General features: G+C 35.6%; 1 protein-coding gene across 7 annotated transcripts in view; it reads right to left on the bottom strand.

The window, feature by feature from the left end:
• Positions 1–21,707, bottom strand: part of fgd4a (FYVE, RhoGEF and PH domain containing 4a) — a 61,602-nt gene that overhangs the window by 20,506 nt on the left and 19,389 nt on the right. For 3 of the 7 annotated variants that reach the window (XM_048168873.1, XM_048168869.1, XM_048168870.1), the window contains exons 2-4: positions 12,067–12,153; positions 1,473–1,613; positions 165–327 (exon numbers count right to left, since the gene is read on the bottom strand). In XM_048168873.1, the coding sequence (XP_048024830.1) occupies positions 165–241 (77 nt within the window). In that variant the 5' untranslated portion in view covers positions 242–327; positions 1,473–1,613; positions 12,067–12,153. Of the gene's footprint in view, positions 1–164; positions 328–1,472; positions 1,614–6,922; positions 7,066–12,066; positions 12,154–15,931; positions 16,075–19,418; positions 19,465–19,862; positions 20,129–21,707 lie in introns of those variants that run through there. The other 4 variants (XM_048168874.1, XM_048168871.1, XM_048168868.1 and 1 more) reach the window with 4 other exon arrangements.

Genomic DNA, 21,707 nt, shown 5'->3' with positions numbered 1-21,707 from the left:
ATGAACGCAAACTGTACAAACTACACTAAGGGCAGAATCAATCCATGAATATATGTCAAACACCGATCATCAGCCAGACACGTTTATCCAAAGCGACTTACGGTGCTTTCGAGGTATACTTCTGCAACATAGGAAAGAGGAGTAGAAAATGATCCCAAGTTTACCGGTTCTCCTCAAAGCGACTGATGAGGTTGGACACTCGGCCCTTCCCAACTGCTCCTCCTACTCCTCCCCCCTCCATGTTGGGATTGATGGATAACGTTCCGGCAACCTGAGGAAAGGAAACTTCCGTCACCGGACTCTGAAGGTGTGCAGGTTTAGGAGGCACTGCAGGAAATCACAAAGGATAGAGGTTATATTTCCATGCTAATATATCAAACAGCATGAGTGGAAACAGTTTCCACAATCTCCATGCTCCATGTCTCTAGAATGGTATAAGCAGCAACAACTTACAGGGATAAGCACCCAGGATCACGTGCGGTGAAGTGTCTTGCTCAAGGGCAAACCAGACCTGAGCTTTCACTAAACCTCAAACTGTATCCCAAAATGCAAGGAATTGTAAAACAAAGTGCCTTAAATGAAAATTCTATGTGAGATTTTCTCACACTGAACCCGTAATAGTGAAAATGTTTTAAGGAAGCACTTGGTTTAGTGCTATTGTAACTGGAAGCTGTAACACCACTAGGTGGCAGTGCAGCTTTTTAGTATGTTGTGATGGAACCTGATAAGACTTGGCAAGGTGAGATGAAGTTCATCTGCAAGCCGAGGAGTCTGTCTCTACCTGCGGTGAGCGAACTGGCTAATCTCAGTCAATCTTGATGGGTTGGAGATACTGCAGAGCTCATGGCTCCATCCAGATATAAACAGTGGGCGCACACTTATTTCACACATCTCTAATTAAGTGAGTGTGGTATTTGAGGTTTATGTCAGTGGGATTTTTGCCTTTAATTTTACATGAGAATATAGAGATAAAATATAGCTATTTTCTGTTCTGTTCCGGCCAAATGTCGATCTGTGAAACATTTTGAAATCAACAATCATATCTGCAGTCAATCTTCTTCTGAATACTTCAGTAAACATGAAGAGTAATGACATCATAGAATTTTAGAGTATTATCTGTATTTTTTTTTTTTAAAGCAAAGGAACTTTAAAAATGTTTAACTATGACGCATTTCACAAGGAAATCATTCACACTTTTCAAACACAAACGGCTTAGTTATCGAGTTCAAGGTCACTCAGGATGCTGTACTCATTACAGCAGTGTTATTTCAGCATTAATCAATAGCCAATGTGATTTGAATTCCGTTAATGGTAACATTTGGTGTTCAGAGCCTGTAAGGGGAAGACGTGTTTGTGTGTATTGTGGTTTATCAAGTACTTCTGGTAAATTTGTACGGCTTGAGCAGTTATCAACACTGTGGAACTGTGGAAGGATTTATGCGTGTATGCATATTGTGCGCAACTAACTATACCTTGTGGTTTGGGTTGCAGTGGTGTCCGTCGGCCTGAAACTCTTCCATTTACTCCAGTAAGGCCCTTATTGCTGAATCTGCATCCACGATTCAACTTCTCATTGTGACGACCTTGCTCATCAGGACTGCTGCTGCCAACAGCTGCAGGAGATAAAAGAAGGATGGAAATAAATGGAATGGCAGTAGTTTCAAAAACCTTTTATTTGATCTAATTGCTTAGAAGCCATACTGTAAGTAAGGATACTGGTAAATATACCATCTATGCAGAAGTGAAATGCAAGAGGTCTGTTTTTTGTGCTCCTGATATCAGTCAGGCCTGGTAGAAAAGTGGCCTTGAAACTAACAGTGACTTAAACTTGAAACAAAAACTAAAAATAGCCACAAGTTCCTCTGCGTCAATTACAGAACAAACAAAGTTTCAGATTGTTTGGATGATCAATATTCAACCTATGAGGAAGCAGTTTTGTTCGCCTCAACCAAGAAATGTTTCCTGAAAAACAGCCTTGGCAAACAAGGCACGTACATATCTGTAGACAATGACAGATGGCCTTGAAAAGTTCAGAACTAAAAATGACATGGATCGTTATGTTGCATATGAGGAATTCAGTTCTGTTTCAGATGTGGAAAAATAACTGCATGAAAATGATCTTGGTTCTATGGAAGCTTGTTTACGCCACGGAATTAAAAAAAAAAAAAAAAAAAAAAAAAATCCTCTTTTTTTACCCCCCTCATATGGTTCCCACGTTGTACGAGCAAGACTTCAATCTTTCCAAAACATCAAGAACAAAATATCAGTGGGCTAACAAAGCCTCTTGGGAAAAGAATGAGTAAAAAAGTATAAAACAAAAAACAAAACAAAGGTACAGGCAGGTACTTATCCTAAAATACATATGGGAGCGTTTGAAAGCAGGCGTCTATCAATGCACCGATCTGCTGATAGACACCTGCTTTCAAACACGAGTGCTTTCAAAACTCTTTCAAATTCAAACAACATTCCGTGTGCTTTCAAACGCTCCCATGCGTTGATCATTGTAGCCAATCACAGACATATCTGATGAGCGCATGAACACAAAGGCCAATAGAGGCGTTTACAAATCCGATCAACGGCGTTCAAAGCGTCACATTTTTTAAATTCCAGTTCCGACTTAGTATCGTGGTTGGTACTTTTGACAACACTATTTCCAACCCATTTTACATTCCTGAGTGAAGATAAAATGTTGAGAGGGACTTGATTTTATCCTTTGGAAATTGTCTTAATTGTAAAAAATGATCTCTGGCAGGTTTTTGGGGGAAGGGGTTTTAAAAAATTAAGAGGACCTGGTGATGTCATCCAAAAAGTGAAGTCATTTCAGCGCTTGAGCCCCTGCCCCTTTGATCGCTAAAGTGAAAGTGCCCTTTGCAGTCGCATCGCGGTGCCCTTGCGTTCCCATTTCTCCCCCGGAACGCAATTTCTACCGCGGGAGAAACCCACAACAGAGCTCTACCCAGAGCTGTTCATGTTCTCAGATTCAAATTTGTGCGTTTCTATGTCAACAATATCAACGCTGAAATGAATCTGCAGCAGTCAGGTGGTATAAGTATGAGCTCTGTAAGTTGTTTACATTCATTATTATTATAATGTTATGTGCTTTGAAATGAGGTAATTTAACACTGTCTCTCATCTTGTGACTCTTTGCAGACTCTGCTGTGTGCACGTTTATGTGTTTTGGAGGAGGCGTGGCTTTGGAGAGCACTCTGAGGGTGGGATCTCATGCTTTCAAAGCTAGCTTGCTATTGCTAGCCTCTCCAAAATTGCTTTAACCTCTCCAAAATTCCTCAATAAATGACTTGTTCACTCATAATCAGTACAGCAAAAAGTTTCATTTTGAGTCTATAAACAAAATACACATGCACACACAACATTAACAGTTATATTGAAAGTCTGGCACTCTTTTTGTTATCTTAGAAATCCTCATTTGGATGCAATGAACAAGACATCCAAGTATGTTGCTTTCTTCTGTAAACCATCTTGTCAATGGCACCCATGCAAATGAAGAGCCCCATGTCCTGTTAAATTAAAGCATGGGGATGTTAATGCATTAGTGAGTACAAAGAGAGTCTTTCTATGGCCTTCTCGGCCCTTTTCTTCACTTGGGCCAATCTAAACATCTTAGGCCAATAGGCTGCATGGGACTGTCCATGTCTGACAATGAATGATGTTGTTCTGCTGGCAGTAAACGTATGGTGGTGGTGGTGGTGGTGATGGTGTAAGAAGAGCTTCATGTGTGATTGGTTCAGTCATCTCAGTTTTGGTTCAGTTTGTGGCCAGGATTGAAACAAGCTTTCTTTTTAAGGCTAAGGAGCAAGTCTTTTAAATGCCTGTATTTTACTGATATCAGAATATTTCAGAGTCTAAAAATACAAATTTTGCAATATTCTCAATGCCATTTTTACTAAGTCATTACTCAGCCATTTACACAGTGGCTGTCATTTTCATGACAGATTTATTTAAACATACATTAAATAATCAAGACATCACTAACAGGTTAAGTAAAATATAATGAATATATAGGCTAATATAGTGTGTATATTTAACGTGTTCATTTCTCTAGCGAACTAACAAGCTGTGGACAATGAATGACTTGCCTGAGGTAAATGTAATGCTACGTGACATTTTGTTTACAATTCGTTTTGTCTTTTCGCCGTTGAAACGCCGAGCGATTACACTTGATATATGTTTCAGTAAGTTGTCCTGTATCTTTCAACATAACTTCAGATGTTCATTCATGTTTATTCTGAAACTAATATTAAAGAGGAAGAGATGATCGCGTTCACTTGCGCTCTGCGCTGCTGCTTGAATTGAGGCGTCTTTACATTAAATTGACATTTGAATTTTGTGATAAAATGGACAGAATTTGAAAGATGACACTTGGTTTCTAATTGAAAGTAACAAAACGCAGAGCTTATTGCGATTATTGATGGTTAAGGCTACAACACTGTTTTTGTTGTGTACCCTTAAGACACGTCACGTACCGAAAATTTGTGGGATGAATTCATGTAATGTTACACTCCTAACCCAACCTCAACAATGGGCCAGGGCTGGGCTGGGGCAGGGTACTCTCAGTACACAATGAGTACGCATTAAGTACATTCAATACGCAATGAGAGTACATTGGTACATACCGTGGGTGGTGTACTGTGGTTTTTTGGTTCGGTTTGAATACTGTTACACCCCTACTGTGTTTACTCAACAACACAATGTTAAATCTTATGAAAACATATAGCAAACTTGTAGTTTCAACCATTCACAACACTTAAGCACTTTGACATTGAGTTGTGAATAGGCAAGCTCCACTCACGTTTCCAAATTTGGATTTGCATTAATATATAAAATATTATTAATGTTTGTAAATTATAATTAAATATTATATACAAATACAATAGTATTTTCCTACTAAGTATCAAAACACTTTAACAAACATGCAGAAAACATTGGAATATAATTTAGATTACCAACAGACGCTTTCACACGTTCAGTCTTATCAGTACATTTATCATCATTTTTCTATTTAAAGGTCATGTGTGATCAAGGCCAGTTGTCAAAATGAAGAAGTTGCAACACTGCCGGAAAATTTCTGATGCTATGTGTGAAAAACACTGTAAGATTAATAGCTTGAATGTGTACAAGGTTAGAAGATTCATTCTAGCATAAGAATGCTGTCAAACAGTTTGAACCAAAGTTCTGAAAAAGTCGACAACACTTCACACGGTTTGGCTGCAAACCTGTCACATGGGATGATAATTATTGACACCGTGGAAAGAAATGTCATCGAACTGGATAGATGCAAAGATGAAGAGCTTCTCTCCATCCAAACAGACGAAGAAATTATTAGACTACTAGAAGAGTTGAAGATTTTCTTACTAAAATTAGACCAAACGTCTCATTGAAACGGTGCTTAAAGACCATTTATGGCAAATACTAGCATCACAGTTTTAACAGCATTTTAGTTCTGATGTCTGAGTGGTATACAGTATATGGATAAAAGATGGAAAGCTGTTTAAGATGAGGTAGATTTACCAGAAAAGAGTTTGGCAATTTTGCTGTTTGTGTAAGCATACCTTCCTAACAAAACAACAAAAGCATCCTCAGGTGAATAATGCAGCTAACTTCAGGGCATAGCCTGGATCAGTCTATATAACTGGCCTCTGAGTTACCATGGCAACATCTTCCCATAATCCTCTGTCTGGGAAAACAGATGAAATAGAAATTGTGCACATCATAACAGAGAAACACCTGTGTATACTGTAGATCTATTAGAAATGTCTCGCTGGGTTTTTCTCGCAGCTGTAATGAGTAGAAGAGCAAGCCAGGTTGATGTCAAGCCATGTGTGGTCTTGTGAATTTAAACTATGATAATAATTCCTGCTAAAATGTGAGCATGGGAAAAAGTACAAATGTTCCGCATTCCCAGAGTCTAAAACTAGATTTGTGCCAACTTTGGCATTCCTAGCTAAGTATAGAAAGGAAAACGAAGTCTGTGGTCTGACTTGACTTGTATAGAGAGCTCATTTAAAGATAATGACTCAGATCAACATCTGAGTTTAATAGCAGCAGTTTGTTCCAGTAAAGGTAAAGGATCTTTGGTCACTAAACCCATTCCAGATGTTTACATTTTTGTATATGGAAGTTTGACACATAACATCCGGTTTAAACTAGTTACAGTCACAAATTGGAACGTAGTAATCAACCTTAATTTGAATAGTACAATTTCCAGCTTATGGGAAAAAAATGCAGTATATTTGAATATGGCTGCACTTTGGTCCTGTCCTATCAATAGAAACCTTGTGGGAAAGTATACAAACCAACACAGAACAGATAAGAACAGCTCATTTAGTTCGCAAAACGAGGTGGGAACTGACCATGAGAAGCAGGATTAGCAAGCAAAAGTGTTTCAAAACTTGAAATACAGGAACATAAAGAGGCAATAAAAATGTGAAGGAAGTTAGAAATGCACACATGTAAAATGCATTTCCTTCACCATGCAATGGTGCCAGATGAAAAATGCAAACTAACAAGACTAAAAAAATGTGAACTGCTAAAACTTGTTCACGGATGTTGGCAAACTAACCCATGAGAAAGTCCGAAATAAAGCAGAGAGGTGACCAAATGTCTGAGACAGACATATTTCTGCAGAAAAAATAATGAAGTGGATTGCTATCATTTAAAATATTCATAGAAGCAGTCTGATTTAAAAATAACAGAATAATTGCAAAATAAAATAAAATTTAATGCAATCTAACAATATGTCAGAGAGAAGGAAACAAAACAAATGTGTTTCAAGATACACAAAAGCTTTTCCAGCGTCCTCCGCTAATGTGCTGTTGCCAAGATGAATTATACTGGTAACCAATGAAAACACAGGTCTAGCAGGAGTAAGATTGTGATCAGTGTTAAGCCAGAGTAATCTCACCTTCTGTCAGTTAAAATGAGTCCAAATAATCCCAGGACAACAAGAAAAATATAAGAGCCGTTTTCTTCATTCAAGCCTTCCGGTCCTCTATAAACCACGGACTGAGTGAAACTCTGCTACAAAGACACGAGGAAACAGCCCCTCCTTCTAAACACACACACACACCCATACACACATACACAGCACGCTCAAGCACAGCAGGCCACTTACATTCACTTACAGTCATAAACAATGGTCTTTTGTAGTGGAAATCTTTGAATTATCACATCAATAGAATAGTTCACTCAAAAATAAAAATATAAAAATTCTTTAAAATTTCTCCTTTTGTGTTCTGGAGAAGAAAAAGTACAGGTTTTGGAGTAAATGATGACTAAATTTTCATTTTTGTGTGAACTAACCCTTTAAAACCTTTAGAGCACAGTCCAGTGTGAGTATTGTTGCATTTCTGAATGGAGTGTGAACCAGAGTGACTCAGGAGTTTGACTGTGAGGGGAATTATTTGAACAGAACAGATCTTAGTCAGGGTGGATGACATACTGAATTTTAAGTGGAAGAAAACAAGTATGAAAGGGATAGTATTTGGAATGGCATGCACTGTATAAAGGCCAGAACACACCAAGCCAACACCGACAAACTAGTGGCGACGAAAGCAGACTGTGGGGTTGGCTCACGTAGGCAGCGTCTGTGTCTAAAGTTGGCCTGACACACCAAACCAACGCTAAACAGCCAATGGCCAAGTAGCACATCAGTTCTGCGCCTGCGTGAGATGAAATGCCTGTCCGAACCAGCAGGTGGCAGTATCTGAACAGCCAATCAGAATGATCAGATGGCCCGACGGACCGACGAGCTCCGACCCAGATTCAACATGTCGAATCGGCCGAAAAAAAGTCGACGAGGACCAACTTCAGCCGACGGTGCGGAACACACTGAGAAAACTTAGTCGGCCGACGAACAAAAACTGCCCGACCGTCGGCTTGGTGTGATCCTGCCTTAAAGGTCCTAGATCAGATGTCATTTTCAATGTCATTTTTGTCTATTGAAAGTTTTTTGGAAGGATGTTTTGTCAGTTGAACAATTGGCATGTAGTTACACAACACAATTCATTGAAAGCACTGTACTTCTCACAACCTCATTTTAATTCCTGTCAAAAGTCTATGGCGTCCCTTCAACAGCCTCGGGTAGCATCAGTCTCATTCCCAACTCTCAAATCTCTGTGTACTTGCACTAGTGACACATAAACCCAATGACGTTACAAAATACTGAGAGAAAAATTCACATGTTCAAGTATTCTTGAACATGTATACTGCATGCACAGACACACCTTTCAAGTTCATTAAACTGTTTACCAGATTCCACTGCAGATTTGATTTACTTTAACCTCATTTTGACATCAAGTGGAGACAGAGAAGAGTTTAGTGTCCTGAGAATCTGGTATTGCACAACCATTTTGACACATCCCGGACAGCCACAACCAGTGTTGTCAAAAATATTGATATTTTGATATGTATCAATTCAAAATGGTTTCAATACTCCTTTACTTCAGTACTGATACTCTTCTCTCCAACAGCGAATTGACACTCATCAGCTCCGGTTGAATAATAGTGCTTGTATTGTGTATAATTTTAGTAATTCCTTCAGGTTTTGTGCTCGCACAAAACGTGCTCACACCAGTGATCTATATAGGTGGTGCTCTCATAAAGCCGCTTCTCAAACAGCTCACAAGTACCAAATTGACTTCTTTTTCATGGCTTATTGCTCTTAAATGGACAAATACATACAAAATGTTGTCAAAATGCTCGTCTTTCCAAGTATTCAGGTAATTAGAGTCAGCTTTGGAACGGGAATATTTGATAGAAAATGCATGTTGTGTAACAGTATATTGGATCTGTGCATAAGCTCTTAAAGTGACAGCAGTCCAATAAACCTGCTTCTGTTTATCATGTTAATCAAAGAAAAAAGACAAAGAGAAAAATCACTCGCTACTCTTGACTGAATAACTTTTGTAACTTTAATTGTAAGCATTAATCTGTATTTAATTTTTACAATGAAAACTATTCAGTGTTATTTTACATTTTATTACTTTCATGTCTGTATTTCTTACCTGAATACTACTGTTAGACCTACTTGAAAACTTAAAGCCATGTTTATTTTATTTGTCTATTTATTTGTGCTATCATTTGCAATTTGTTCTTATTTTATTACTGACTGTACTTGTATTTTTTTTTTTGTAAATGTAGTTCAACGATTTAAATAAAGCCACCCTGTGCTGTGTGTAAGCGGTTACAACAAAATTATCCAAATTATTAAAAATTATTTAATAAAAAATTATGATATAATAAGAAATTATCTGTATGGAATTATATATGGCAGTTTCCCCATGGTATAGAAAATGGTATTGAATATCGATATTTTTTAAGGTATCGTATCAAAGTTGGAAACTACAGTATCGTGACAACACTAAGATAGCAACAACTCAATCAAACTCATCTCAAACCTGAAGAATGTCTATAAATACTTATGCCTACTTTCTGTTGCATAGAGTTAATGAAGTAAAATTTCCATTTTCTGCTTTGTTTCTCACTTCCGGTGCCATTTTTAAGCTATTTTCAGTATTTTCTATTTTGAGGCTTGCATATATGACATCTGAACATCAACCTGCCATAGCAACAGTATCCACAACAATCACTAAAGGGCCATCGGTGCCCAGTCTATGATGTGATGATCCAGACATGTAGATAATATGAATGAAGTTTAACAGGCCAAGCTGCAATTTTCTTTTTTTGCTACCAATGCAGGAGGAAACTGAAAATTCGTTTAGTTATTTTATATGTGCTAAACATAAGTACATAATGTTTAGCATATATATACACTACTATTCAAAAGTTTGGGGTCAGTAAGATTTTTTTAACGTTTCTAAAATCTGTTATACTCACCAAGGCTGCATTTATTTGATAAAAAATACAGTAAAAACAGTAATATTGTGAAATACTATTACTGTTTTCTATTTTAATATATTTTTAAAATGTAATTTATTCCAGTGATGCCAAAGCTGAATTTTCAGCATCATAACTCCAGTCTTCATTGTCACGATCCTTCAGAAATCATTCTAATATGCTGATTATTATGAATATAGAAAACTGTTGTGCTTCTTAATTCGTAATTTTCTGAAAACCGTGATACATTTTTTTCCTAGGATTCTTTTATGAAAATAAAGTTCAAAATAATTATTTATTTGATTGTTCTCCAGGTGTTTTATTGATCTCTTTCCTGGTTGAAACACTGATTGATCTATTACATGAGACGTGATACATTTCGGTAAGTTGTACTGTATCTTTCAACATACCTTCTAATGTTCATTCATTTTTATTTTCTATAAACAAGACGTAAAGAGGAAGACATGATCAGTTCATGTGCTGCTTAAACTGAGGTGCTACAGTGATCGGTCACGTCACATTTAAGAGTGCCAAAACGATATTTATTGTTTGAATTTCGAAATAAAATTGATAAAATTGATCATTTGAAAGTTGATACTTTGTTATCAAAAGTAACCAGCCCTATTGTCTGTCGGTGTCAGTGTCATCTTTGCTTCACTGCATGAGAAAATGATTGTGTGGCATGAGAGCATGAGAACAGTGTCAATTGTGTGAGTTTGGCAGCCCTGTATATAGTATGTGATGCTTCAAAATACTGTACATACACAATCTAAATAAGCAATGAAAAACCACTCGACCGTTATAGGGCATATACTCAAGGCCAAAACCACACCATTAACTACCTGTTCAGAACTTTCAAATAAAGGTGAAGTTCTCATGTATTCAACTCAGTGATATCTCTTACATTTGGCATTATCATAAGTCCACTACTAGAGTACGCTCAGTGTTCATGTCTCCGAGCTTCAACAAGTCTGACCAGCACAACTGCTGTAATGCCATTTAATCTGGAGAAAAAAAAAAAAAAAACAACTTCTCCGGTTAATACTGATGTGACAAATGAAAACAAACTTTGTGAAGGTATAATATGGCAATTGTTTACACATGGAGCTACAGACACTCACAGCACAATGTAAATGATGGAATATGTATATGTATACGGTTCCATCGTCTAGAACTCAATGGGTTTTTTTGAATGGGTTTTTGGTTAAATGCTTAAAATACGGTCTGTGGTGAACAAAAGTTCAAGAGATTTTCAGGTTTTATTCTACGATATAAAATACATCAGTAATATCCTCTTGTGATGTTTTAAAATCGGTTGCTAACAAGTGGCTAAATGGGACTACAACTCATCTAGTCTGCTTTCACAGCCTCAATGTGTTTATAATCACACTCTTGCAAACTATTATAACTCAAACTTTCGTGGATCATGTTTTTAAAAAAAGACTGAAAGAGTTGTCGGAAGCTTAGTGATGGTGACCTTGAATTCATGCGACCGTGGTAGTTTGTTTATAGCCTACATTTAGCTTTTGACTTCTGCCAATTGTATTTACGGTTCAAAATTCATAAAGTTGTGTTCATTTGTGAAGATTATTTTGATAAACAAAACATGTAAGAATCATACGCTTTTGTTAGTCACAGACCTTATTTTCTGCAATAGTCCAAAGGCCAATGGAAAAATCCTACTGGGTTTTTTGTTGTTAACTTTTGGCCTACAAAAATACGCCATCCCTGCACCACTCTATTTCTTGTGTTTGTTCTTGCACCAAGAAGCAACAAACAAAAGGATATTGTGTAGATCACATGGTTTCTGTGGTGTAGTGATCCTACCCCACATAATTGTACATTAAACATCAAATATGGCATGAATTAACTGCAAAATCCTCCAAATTCATCTCCATGTTAACCTCCTTGTTCCATTAATCAAGAGAAACAGACCAAAAACTGAGGTGGATGAATCATTGATCCCAGTGCATGTTCAGTAATTGTGGCTCAGTCACGCCCATTAATTTCCATAACACTTAAAACTACTATTACATAACATGTAAAAGTATCTGTTATCTCTTACAACAGATCATAAATACAACAGCTCGCAGCGGATTCATTCTGACACACAACAGCTACAGTAAAATGGTAGATTCTCACAGGTCCAAGCTCAAAGTTTAAATGAACAGAGAAAGGAAGAGACAGAAGGAAGGGAGGGATATTGCCCACCTTTGTTCTGAGCGATCTTCACCCCAACACAAGGTTCTTCTTCATCAGATTGTTTGGAGGGAAAGCAGCTGGGGTTGCCAGCTTTATCTGAAAGACAACATAAGAAATATTTAGTTTCCAAAAATCAAAAATAGTTTTATTCTCGCCACCATTCACAAAAATAATGGGGGAACACGATTATGACATTTGAAACATTTCAGTTCAAAGTTTGGAATCAGTAAGCTTTTTTTTTTAATGTTTTTTTTAAAGGCTCCATTTATTTGATCAAAAATACAGTAAAAATTCTGAAATTTTATTACAATTTAAAATAACTTTTCTAATTTAATATATTTTAAAATGTAATTTATTCCTGTGATGGCAAAGCTGGTCTTCAGTGTCCAAGATGCTTCAGAAATCATTCAAATATGCTGATTTGATGCTTAAGAAACATTTATTGTTATTATAATAATTGTTTTTTCAGGATGTTCTGATGAATAGAAAGTTTAAAAAAAGCATTTATTTGAAATAGAAATCTTTTGTAACATCATAAATGTCTTTACTGACACTTTTTTTCAATTGAATGTGTTCTTGCTGAATAAAAGTATTATTTTCTTACTGACCCCAGTTAGCATCAGCCAATCACTAGGCCAACACTAATGATACTAAAATTTGATCCTAAACCCTGAAGTCTGTAAAACTATCTCTCCTAAGACACATGGACACATATGGTCACGTAATACAGGAATCTACATTCCAGAAACAAAACAAAAAGCATTTTGAGGTGATCTCATGATTATCTCTATACTGATGGAAAATGAGGAGCATACAGATACTGAGAAACTTGTGGGTGAGCTAAAAAGAGAACAGGAAGATATCTTAATGACACAAAACCTGTCAAGAACATGTCTGGATCACTAAATGTGGGCACCAGAAACACCACACTCATATGTACTTGTTAAACATGACGGTTGTGAGGATTTGATTCCATTTAGGCATAAATGGCATTTCATCCCAAAGGTGTTCACTGGAGTTCAGGTCTGGCTTTCATGCAGGCCAGTTCTTTAACACAATACTCAATAAATGATTTTAATATGAACCTCGCTTAGGTCACAGAGAATTCTCCTTATGAAATAGAAAAAGCAGAAAGCTTAAAATAATTCTAGCATAAATAATGCTAAATAAATACATTTAATTATAAGAAATGTATCATTTAGATGAAGTTGAGATGAAGTTGAAAGCTTAAAATAATGTCAATGCAAAGTAAATAAATAAAATAGACTTAATTATACAAAATTAATTTTAAAAAGCCACAATGATTGATGAATAAATAAATAAATAGAATCTGTATGCAAAATAATATAATTTTACCTTAAAAGTGAAACCATAAAACTGTATTATGTATGATGTTGTAGAACAATTAAAGTAGACAAATGTATTCTGGATAATAATAACACTGAGCAGAAGGTCTGCGTGTGAAGAGAGCATAAGAGAACATTAATCCAGCATTTGTAGCGAAACAAAAGAAAAGTAAATCCCCAGAGACGCACCAGCAATTAATTCTGCTGTGATATCTAGGGCATCAGAGAGCCATGTTAATGTATACTCTATTTCTAATGCACATAAAAGATGAAAGCCAAACAGTAAACAAGTGGCGTGTGGTTTCCAATTGTACACACATGTGAGCATGAAGGCACACGCTGACACTCACGCAGCTTATAAAGAGCGCAGCTGAAAATATAAAACTATTACACTACTGAGAGACAATTAAACCAGCTGGGGAAGTAAAGAGGGACACAATGCAGTGATAAATGATGAAGAACTCAACAAATGAAAGTACACTAACCAGCTGAAACAAAGTAAAGTTTAATGTAGATTCAAACAAGTTTAAAGTAAGGTATTTTTTTGAGTGGGACTGTGTGTGTGTGTGTTTGTGTGCATTTTATCCTGGGCGTGAGATTAAAGCAAGGCTTTTTCCTTGTGCCATCTGGAGCCCTTGTGACAGAAGGATCTGGTGTCCCCCACACACTCAAACGAACACACATGTTCACATAATAATCATTTTTAATGGAAGCTTTAAAAAAAAAAAAAAAAAACCCTGTAAGCAAATACGACAACCACAACAAACAAACTTTAACGAACATGAAAGAAGGGGCTGGTGGGACCCTAAATAAAGCCTTTTTATGAGCTATCAAAGACAGACTCTCCCAATAAATGCTGCACAAATCAGCACACTGAATGGAGTACTGGGATGTGTGGAGCTGGATAACCATCCAAATTGTTTCCATGACACCTCAATTAATCAGTTTGCTTGGTTAGAAACACAAAATATAGTCATCTTTTATCTGAATACAAATGAAAAATAGCAATGACATGTTTATGAGGTTTATTTATGATACTGTGTAGCATGTAATTTAGCGTTTATGTGTAGCCCTTGTTAGAACATTAGAGTAGATTTGCCATGAATCATGTTCACAGTCGAGTGCCCATAATGACTGTAAATACTGTGGTGTTCAATAAGGCAGTGAGTTATGGATTTGGTTGATGTAATAAAAAATGCTTCCCTAAATTAGGATCAAACAATTTCCAGTATGTATGCATGCATTTAACGTAACCAACTATCAGAAGACTGAGCTGAACTGCATGCATGAAAGCGACAGTACATCAGATAAACCCTGCATTTACAAACTGTGCTCCAAACACTGATTCAATATTGACATAATAAAAGTCAGCCAAAACATTACAAAAATAGTAACCAGTTTCTACCAAAATATGACAGCATGCACCTACTGTCATTATTACTACTGTAAAAGCATAGTAAATTAGATGGAGATCTCAATTAAAATGTTTAAGAAGCTTTCAGAACATTCATGATTGTTGTCATTGTTTCATTTTTTTTTACTTCATGATACTGGTGATTAATGCAATTTAGCATGGCTTTATCAAAGTAATATTCATAATTAATTAAAGACAATACCAATAAATGATCACCAAATGCATCTCCATACTTGTGCAGGTCATATTTCTCCCAAAAATCAAATGGATATATATATATATATATATATATATATATATATATATATATATATATATATATATATATATAAATAAATAAATAAATATATATATTAAAAAATAAACAAATAAATAAATAAATAAATATATATATATATATATATATATATATATATAAAAAATAAATATATATATATATATATATATATATATATAAAAAATAAATAAATAAATATATATATATATATATATATATATATATATATATATATATATATATATATATATATATATATATATATATATATATATATATTTATTTATTTTTGCAAAATATAATTGATATTTATTTAGCACTGTATGGATCCAGAGATTTTTTTTTTTACTTTTTTTGTAATTATTATTCTCAATATTTTTTTTTACTGTATTACATAAAATGATTAAAAATAATAATAATACAATAAATGAATAATAATAATATAATTATTTTTAATATATTTATTTTCACATTACAGTAATGACAATTTTGGGAAAATATGCTTAATTTTAATTAAAATAATGTCACAATGCAAAAAAAAAAATCTTAAAAAAAATCTGTTTATGTATATTTGAATTTACATCAAACTGTCTACAAGCTGAAACGATCAGATAGATAACATATACCAACATATATATAATGGCCTGATGAAGTTTTTGGGCTAGACAATTCAAACAGCATGCATCTCTCTGCCTCATCGTGAAAAATGCACAGGTCAAAAAACTTGTTGAAACAAAACTAATACATATCGAGAGTACAACATGAGAACTTGGAACGAATACACATGAACTGAAGGTCATGTCACAAGGAAATGCAATAAGGAAATTAGAAAAATACCTGCTCTGCTATTGGTTCTCCGGTGTGGCTGGGTTTGTCTTTCTCTCACATTCCTAAGATGTTTCCTCTCCATCTTAAATCACACAATAATACGCTAAGCAACAGGGAAATGCCCTCTACATGCAACTCGCTTTATAGGTGTCACCCAAAACAAGCAGCTGCTTTTCTTCTTCCTGTGGCTGTCTCACTCTTTCCCCTCACCGGTCACAAAACCGGTTTCACAGCCAATGTGAGAAGAAGTCAGACACTGACAGCAATAATAAATGTTTAGTGAACAACAACATAACATCAGCTTAGATGATGCACAATATTTCCAGAAGTAAAATAAAGTGAACCACAGTGAATTTCTTCTATTCTTCACAGTTTTGTAGCCATTCAAAAATATGCATGTATACAGTACATGAATTCGCTGACTGCTGGCGACTGGAGAATAATTACAGGAGTCAATAAAAGCTGCTGAGTGAGGGATCAATGAGAGGGAAGGCTTAATGTGTGGTAATATCAACAAACCCACTTTCCAGCTTTCATCTCTTTAGTCTCTCTCTCTCTCTCTCTGTCCCAATGCAAACAGGACTATGAGTTTCTGTAGAACCTTATGGGCCTTAAAAAGAATTATAACAGGAAACGAATGGACGGTAAACTCTATATACAACACTATGGTTGGTATTAATGACGCAATCAGGAAATGACTTTTGTCTGCCTTCAAATTTTTAGCATGCTGAATGATAATATTTCAACAGTACAGTACATTACATGCTTTATCATAATAAAGCACAATTATTTTGTCATCTAAGCAAGAAAATGTGCAGTTGCATTTATTAGAAGTATTATAATATACAGGGAATGTGATTGATGTCCTCCAGTGTAAGTCTATGGGATTGTTTTCACCCGTTTTATCATCTCCCAGACAAAAGTCAACACACCTTTCATAAATAAACTGCACGATTTGAAGTATCATTCATGCCTGTAGCACAAGTGGTGCTAGAGCCAACGTTTAGTGCTTAAATTATTCAAACAAACACCTAACCCTAAGTATGAGAATAAATAAATAAATTTGGCCATGTTTTTAAAATGATTTCAGAATAGTATTTTATATTACTTTTTAAAAAATACTGCTTCTCTTTTTTGAGCTTGTTTTTATATCACTTTCCTGCAGCACAGTTCTGCTTTTTGGTTCTTGCGTGTGTGCATGATTAACTTCACAACTGAAAGCAGTCACATGTTTAACAGCGAGAAGCAGATATTAATACATCAACATTTCTCTGCACGCTTTCTCAGTATGAGACAGTGTAGGTGTCAGTGAGTGAGGTCACCAACCCACATGACTGTTTAGACGGACACCACAAAGGTGAGAAAAATGACTGCATTGCTATCTCAATAGCTTCTTCTCCACAGAAATAAAAGTAGAAAGAGAAATTAAAACTTTGCTGTAAAAAACACATCTAGATTTTAATAAAGACACAAACTGAGCTCAGAATTGCCTAGACAAAAAGTCTATAATCAAAAGTCAGAGATTAATATGCACATTTCTAATCAAGCCCATTTTATCTGATGCTATTGCTCTATAATAGTGTAAAATACAGACTACTGGTTAATGTTTTTGAATTATGCTCACCTATTATTTGATAAAAAATATACAGTAAAAACAGTAATATTGTGAAGTATTATTAATTTAAAGGTGCCCTAGATTCAAAAATTGAATTTACCTCGGCATGGTTAAATAACAAGAGTTCAGTACATGGAAAAGACATACAGTGAGTCTCAAACTCCATTGTTTCCTCCTTCTTATATAAATCTCATTTGTTTAAAAGACCTCTGAAGAACATGCGAATCTCAACATAACACCGACTGTTACGTAACGCCCCCAATATTTGCATATGCCAGCTCATGTTCCCAACATTATGAAAGGCATTAGACAAGGGCAGCCAGTATAACGTCTGGATGTGCACAGCTGAATCATCAGACTAGGTAAGCAAGCAAGGACAATAGCGAAAAATGGCAGATGGAGCAATAATAACTGACATGATCCATGATATCATGATATTTTTAGTTATATTTGTAAATTGTCTTTCTAAATGTTTCGTTAGCATGTTGCTAATGTACTGTTAAATGTGGTTAAAGTTACCATCGTTTCTTACTGTATTCACGGAGACAAGACTGTCGTTATTTTCATTTTTTAAACACTTGCAGTCTGTATAATTCATAAACACAACTTCATTCTTTATAAATCTCTCCAGCAGTGTAGCATTAGCCGCTAGCCACGGAGCACAGCCTCAAACTCATTCAATATCAAATGTAAACATCCAATTAAATACTCTACTTACGCGATTACACGTTGCATGACGAACACTTTGTAAAGATCCATTTTGAGGGTTATATTAGCTGTGTGAACTTTGTTTATAGCTGTTTAAGGCAAGCACGAGCTCCGTGGGCGGAGAGCACGAGATTTAAAGGGGCCGCGCTGCATAAATCGGCGCATTTATAATGATGCCCCAAAATAGGCAGTTAAAAAAATTTATTTAAAAAAAACTATGGGGTATTTTGAGCTGAAACTTCACAGACACATTCAGGGGACACCTTAGACTTATATTACATCTTTTGAAAACATGTTCTTGGCACCTTTAAAACAAGTTTTCTATTTGAATATATTTTAAAATATATTATTCCTATGATACAAAGCTGAATTTTCAGCATCATTATTCCAGTCTTCAGTGTCACATGATCCTTCAGAAATCAAATGCTGATTAAAAAAAAAAAAAAATGATGACAAATGAATGCTTTTATTCAGCAGGCACATATTAAATTCATCAAAATTCATCAAAGAATCATGAAAAAAAGTATTAAGGTTTCCACTAAAATATTAAGCAGCAAAAACTGTTTCCAAAATTGATAATAAGAGCCATTATTAATAATTGAGCAGTGAGCACCAATAATAACTGATAATAAATGAGCCGAAAATCAGCCTATTAGAATGATCATGTGGCACTGAAACTGAAGTAATGGCTCCTGAAAATTCAGCTTTGCCATCACAGGAATAAATGACGTTTTAAAATATATTCAAACAGAAAACAGTCATTTTAAATTGTAATATTATTTACTATTTTTACTCTATTTTTTGTCCAATAAATGCAGCCTTGGTGAGGCTTCTTTCAAAAACATATTTCAAACCTTCGGTCCAGTAGTGTCACAGTAAAAGTTCTCTCTTTTTGTCTATATTTTAGGATAAACATCTGAGACAAAGTTTATACTTAAAAAAAAAAAAAAGACATCAAGAGATTGACGTAGAGCTTGAACCGAGGTGCTAAAGCAGTCTGAACCGAGGTGCTAAAGCAGTCTTAGCCATCTGTGATGCTATGCCCACACATATTTGTTATTTAGCACATTAACAAGTCTTAACACTTCCTTGATCCTGTAAGAGATACTGTACATCTCTGATTAATCTGATAGCTGTGTGGTGTTTGCTGGTGGCTGGACACTGATCACACACCTATCACACACAGATCTCCACCTGCTTCCATGAAGCACCCTGACCTGTTTCCACATCCATCTGTTTCTGCATCTGTGTCTGCGTTCGCATTTGTGTGTCTGATTCACCCCAGGAATGTTCATCGCTGTGACTCGAGCACAAAAAAAATGCAGTTTAACTATGTTTTTGCTTTAGGTTTTACACAAAAGCACCTTTCAAATCCACCCACGTACACACACACACACACCGCTGCTTCAGTGTCTGCAGAATTAAAAATGCGTCTTCCTAGATAAAAATGTCACACACAAACATGCTTTCATGTTCAAAACAGCACAGGTTTCTGTTCTAGACTACTTGAAAGACTCAACCGTATAGTCTGTTGCGGTAAACCTGACGAGCTTCAAGAGCCACAGCCCTTCTCAACTGTGGTCAGCTGTATGCAAACGCAAAAGAGACAGCACTGACCTGATGTGAGTCTTCGTCGATTTTGAGATGGCAGCAGTGTGTGTGTGTGTGTGTGTGTGTGTGTGTGTGCAAAAGAGATTTCCACTTCAGTTCTCCAGAGTAACGTCGTCCTTATCCAGAGAATCACACCAGACTGAACTGCCCTCTCATGAACCCTCCCTTCTCTAGCTCTGCTGCCACACACTCTGCATCCTCCATCCTTCCTCTCTCTCTCTCTCTCTCCACTTGCTTTACTCCTCCTCCTTTTTCTTTCCTCCCTCACTTGCTTCCCCCGCACACTGTTTTCCGCTCAGCCTCTGTTTTTTTCCTTCACGGAGGATAATCACATTCCAGAGGAGGGACGGCATATGGCAGGGAAACGCCACACGCTCTTGTCTGTCCGTCTTTATGTGCCAATGTGTGTGTGTTGCATGGACAATTACCCCTATTGTGTTGCTGGAGGGGTGGGCCAACAAACAGGAGGTGGGGGTTTGGGATGAAGGGGTGGGGTGAGACTCGGGAGGAAAAAACTAGAGGAATATTGATGAGCGGGTATGATATTTGGAGAATGCCAGCTCTCCTCGCCTGATTGGTTGGGTCATCGGAGTCCACGTATCATTATAATTCAGTGGAGGGGCGAAAATGAGGCTGATTCTATTGGAGGGCACACACCGGCCATGTGACGAAAGGACCAGGCCACATGGGAGACAGCAGAGGAATACAGATGAGTCAGTGATTTGTGGGGAAGGGGGGGCACTGTCACCACCTACAATATTCTCACAGTTGCAGATGATGAAACAAAGCCATTCGGGAAAATATAACTCTTCAGTGTACAACAATAAATTACTCAGGTAATACCAGGGGTTTTTGGACATGTACCAAGGTAGCACCATGGTATTTACTTGAAATGCCCTGGAGTACCATAAAAACACATTGGTATATGAATATGATAATCGTTCAGCGTATATCTGTATATTTCTCAAAGTAACACAGATTTACCATTACCAGGGTAAGGCCACTTTACTTTTTTACCCTTACAAATGTATAAGTTATTCAAATATACATTATGTATAGTATATACTACTCAAAACTACTCAAAATTAATACTTTAATTAATTATTTTATTCAGCAACGGCACATTAAATTGATCAGAAGTGACAGCAGACACATTTATAATGTTACAAAATAAAAGTTACCCTTTTGAACTTTCTATTTATAAAAAAAAAAAAATCCTGAAAAAATGAATCATAGTTTCCAACAAAAATATTAAGCAGCACAACTGTTTTCAAAATTGATAATAATAAGAAATATTTCTTGAGCATATTAGAATGATTTCTGAAGTATCATGTGACACTGAAGACTGGAGTAATGGCTGCTTTGCCATCACAGGAATAAATTACATTTAATTTATATATATATATATATATATATATATATATATATATATATATATATATATATATATTTTTTTTAATTTTAAAAATATTTCACAATATTAAAGTTTTTTTCTGTATGTTTGTTCAAATAAATGTAGTCTTTGCAAGGCTTCTTTAAAAAAAAAAAAAAAAAAAACCTACAAACACCAAACTTTTTAATAGTAGCGTATATGGCATTTTGAATCAAAATATATTTTTTTATTTATATTTAAATCATTTCACTGTTATCCAAATTGAACCAATTTATATTTAATTCATAACCAAAAGAATGTCTATGTTCTCTAAAAGTCAAATAAGACTATCCACTTTATTTTTCAATGCGGAAGTAAGATATTTTCTGTGAATTTGCGAGATTTCAATAGGAAAATGACTAAGAATAAAAAGTGCAGTAAATGGTAAAACTATTTCAAGCCCAGACACATTTAATTTA

Source organism: Megalobrama amblycephala, linkage group LG19, assembly GCF_018812025.1.
Source record: "Megalobrama amblycephala isolate DHTTF-2021 linkage group LG19, ASM1881202v1, whole genome shotgun sequence".
Taxonomy (NCBI): domain Eukaryota; kingdom Metazoa; phylum Chordata; class Actinopteri; order Cypriniformes; family Xenocyprididae; genus Megalobrama; species Megalobrama amblycephala.
This window is presented reverse-complemented; position numbering and strand designations above follow the sequence as displayed.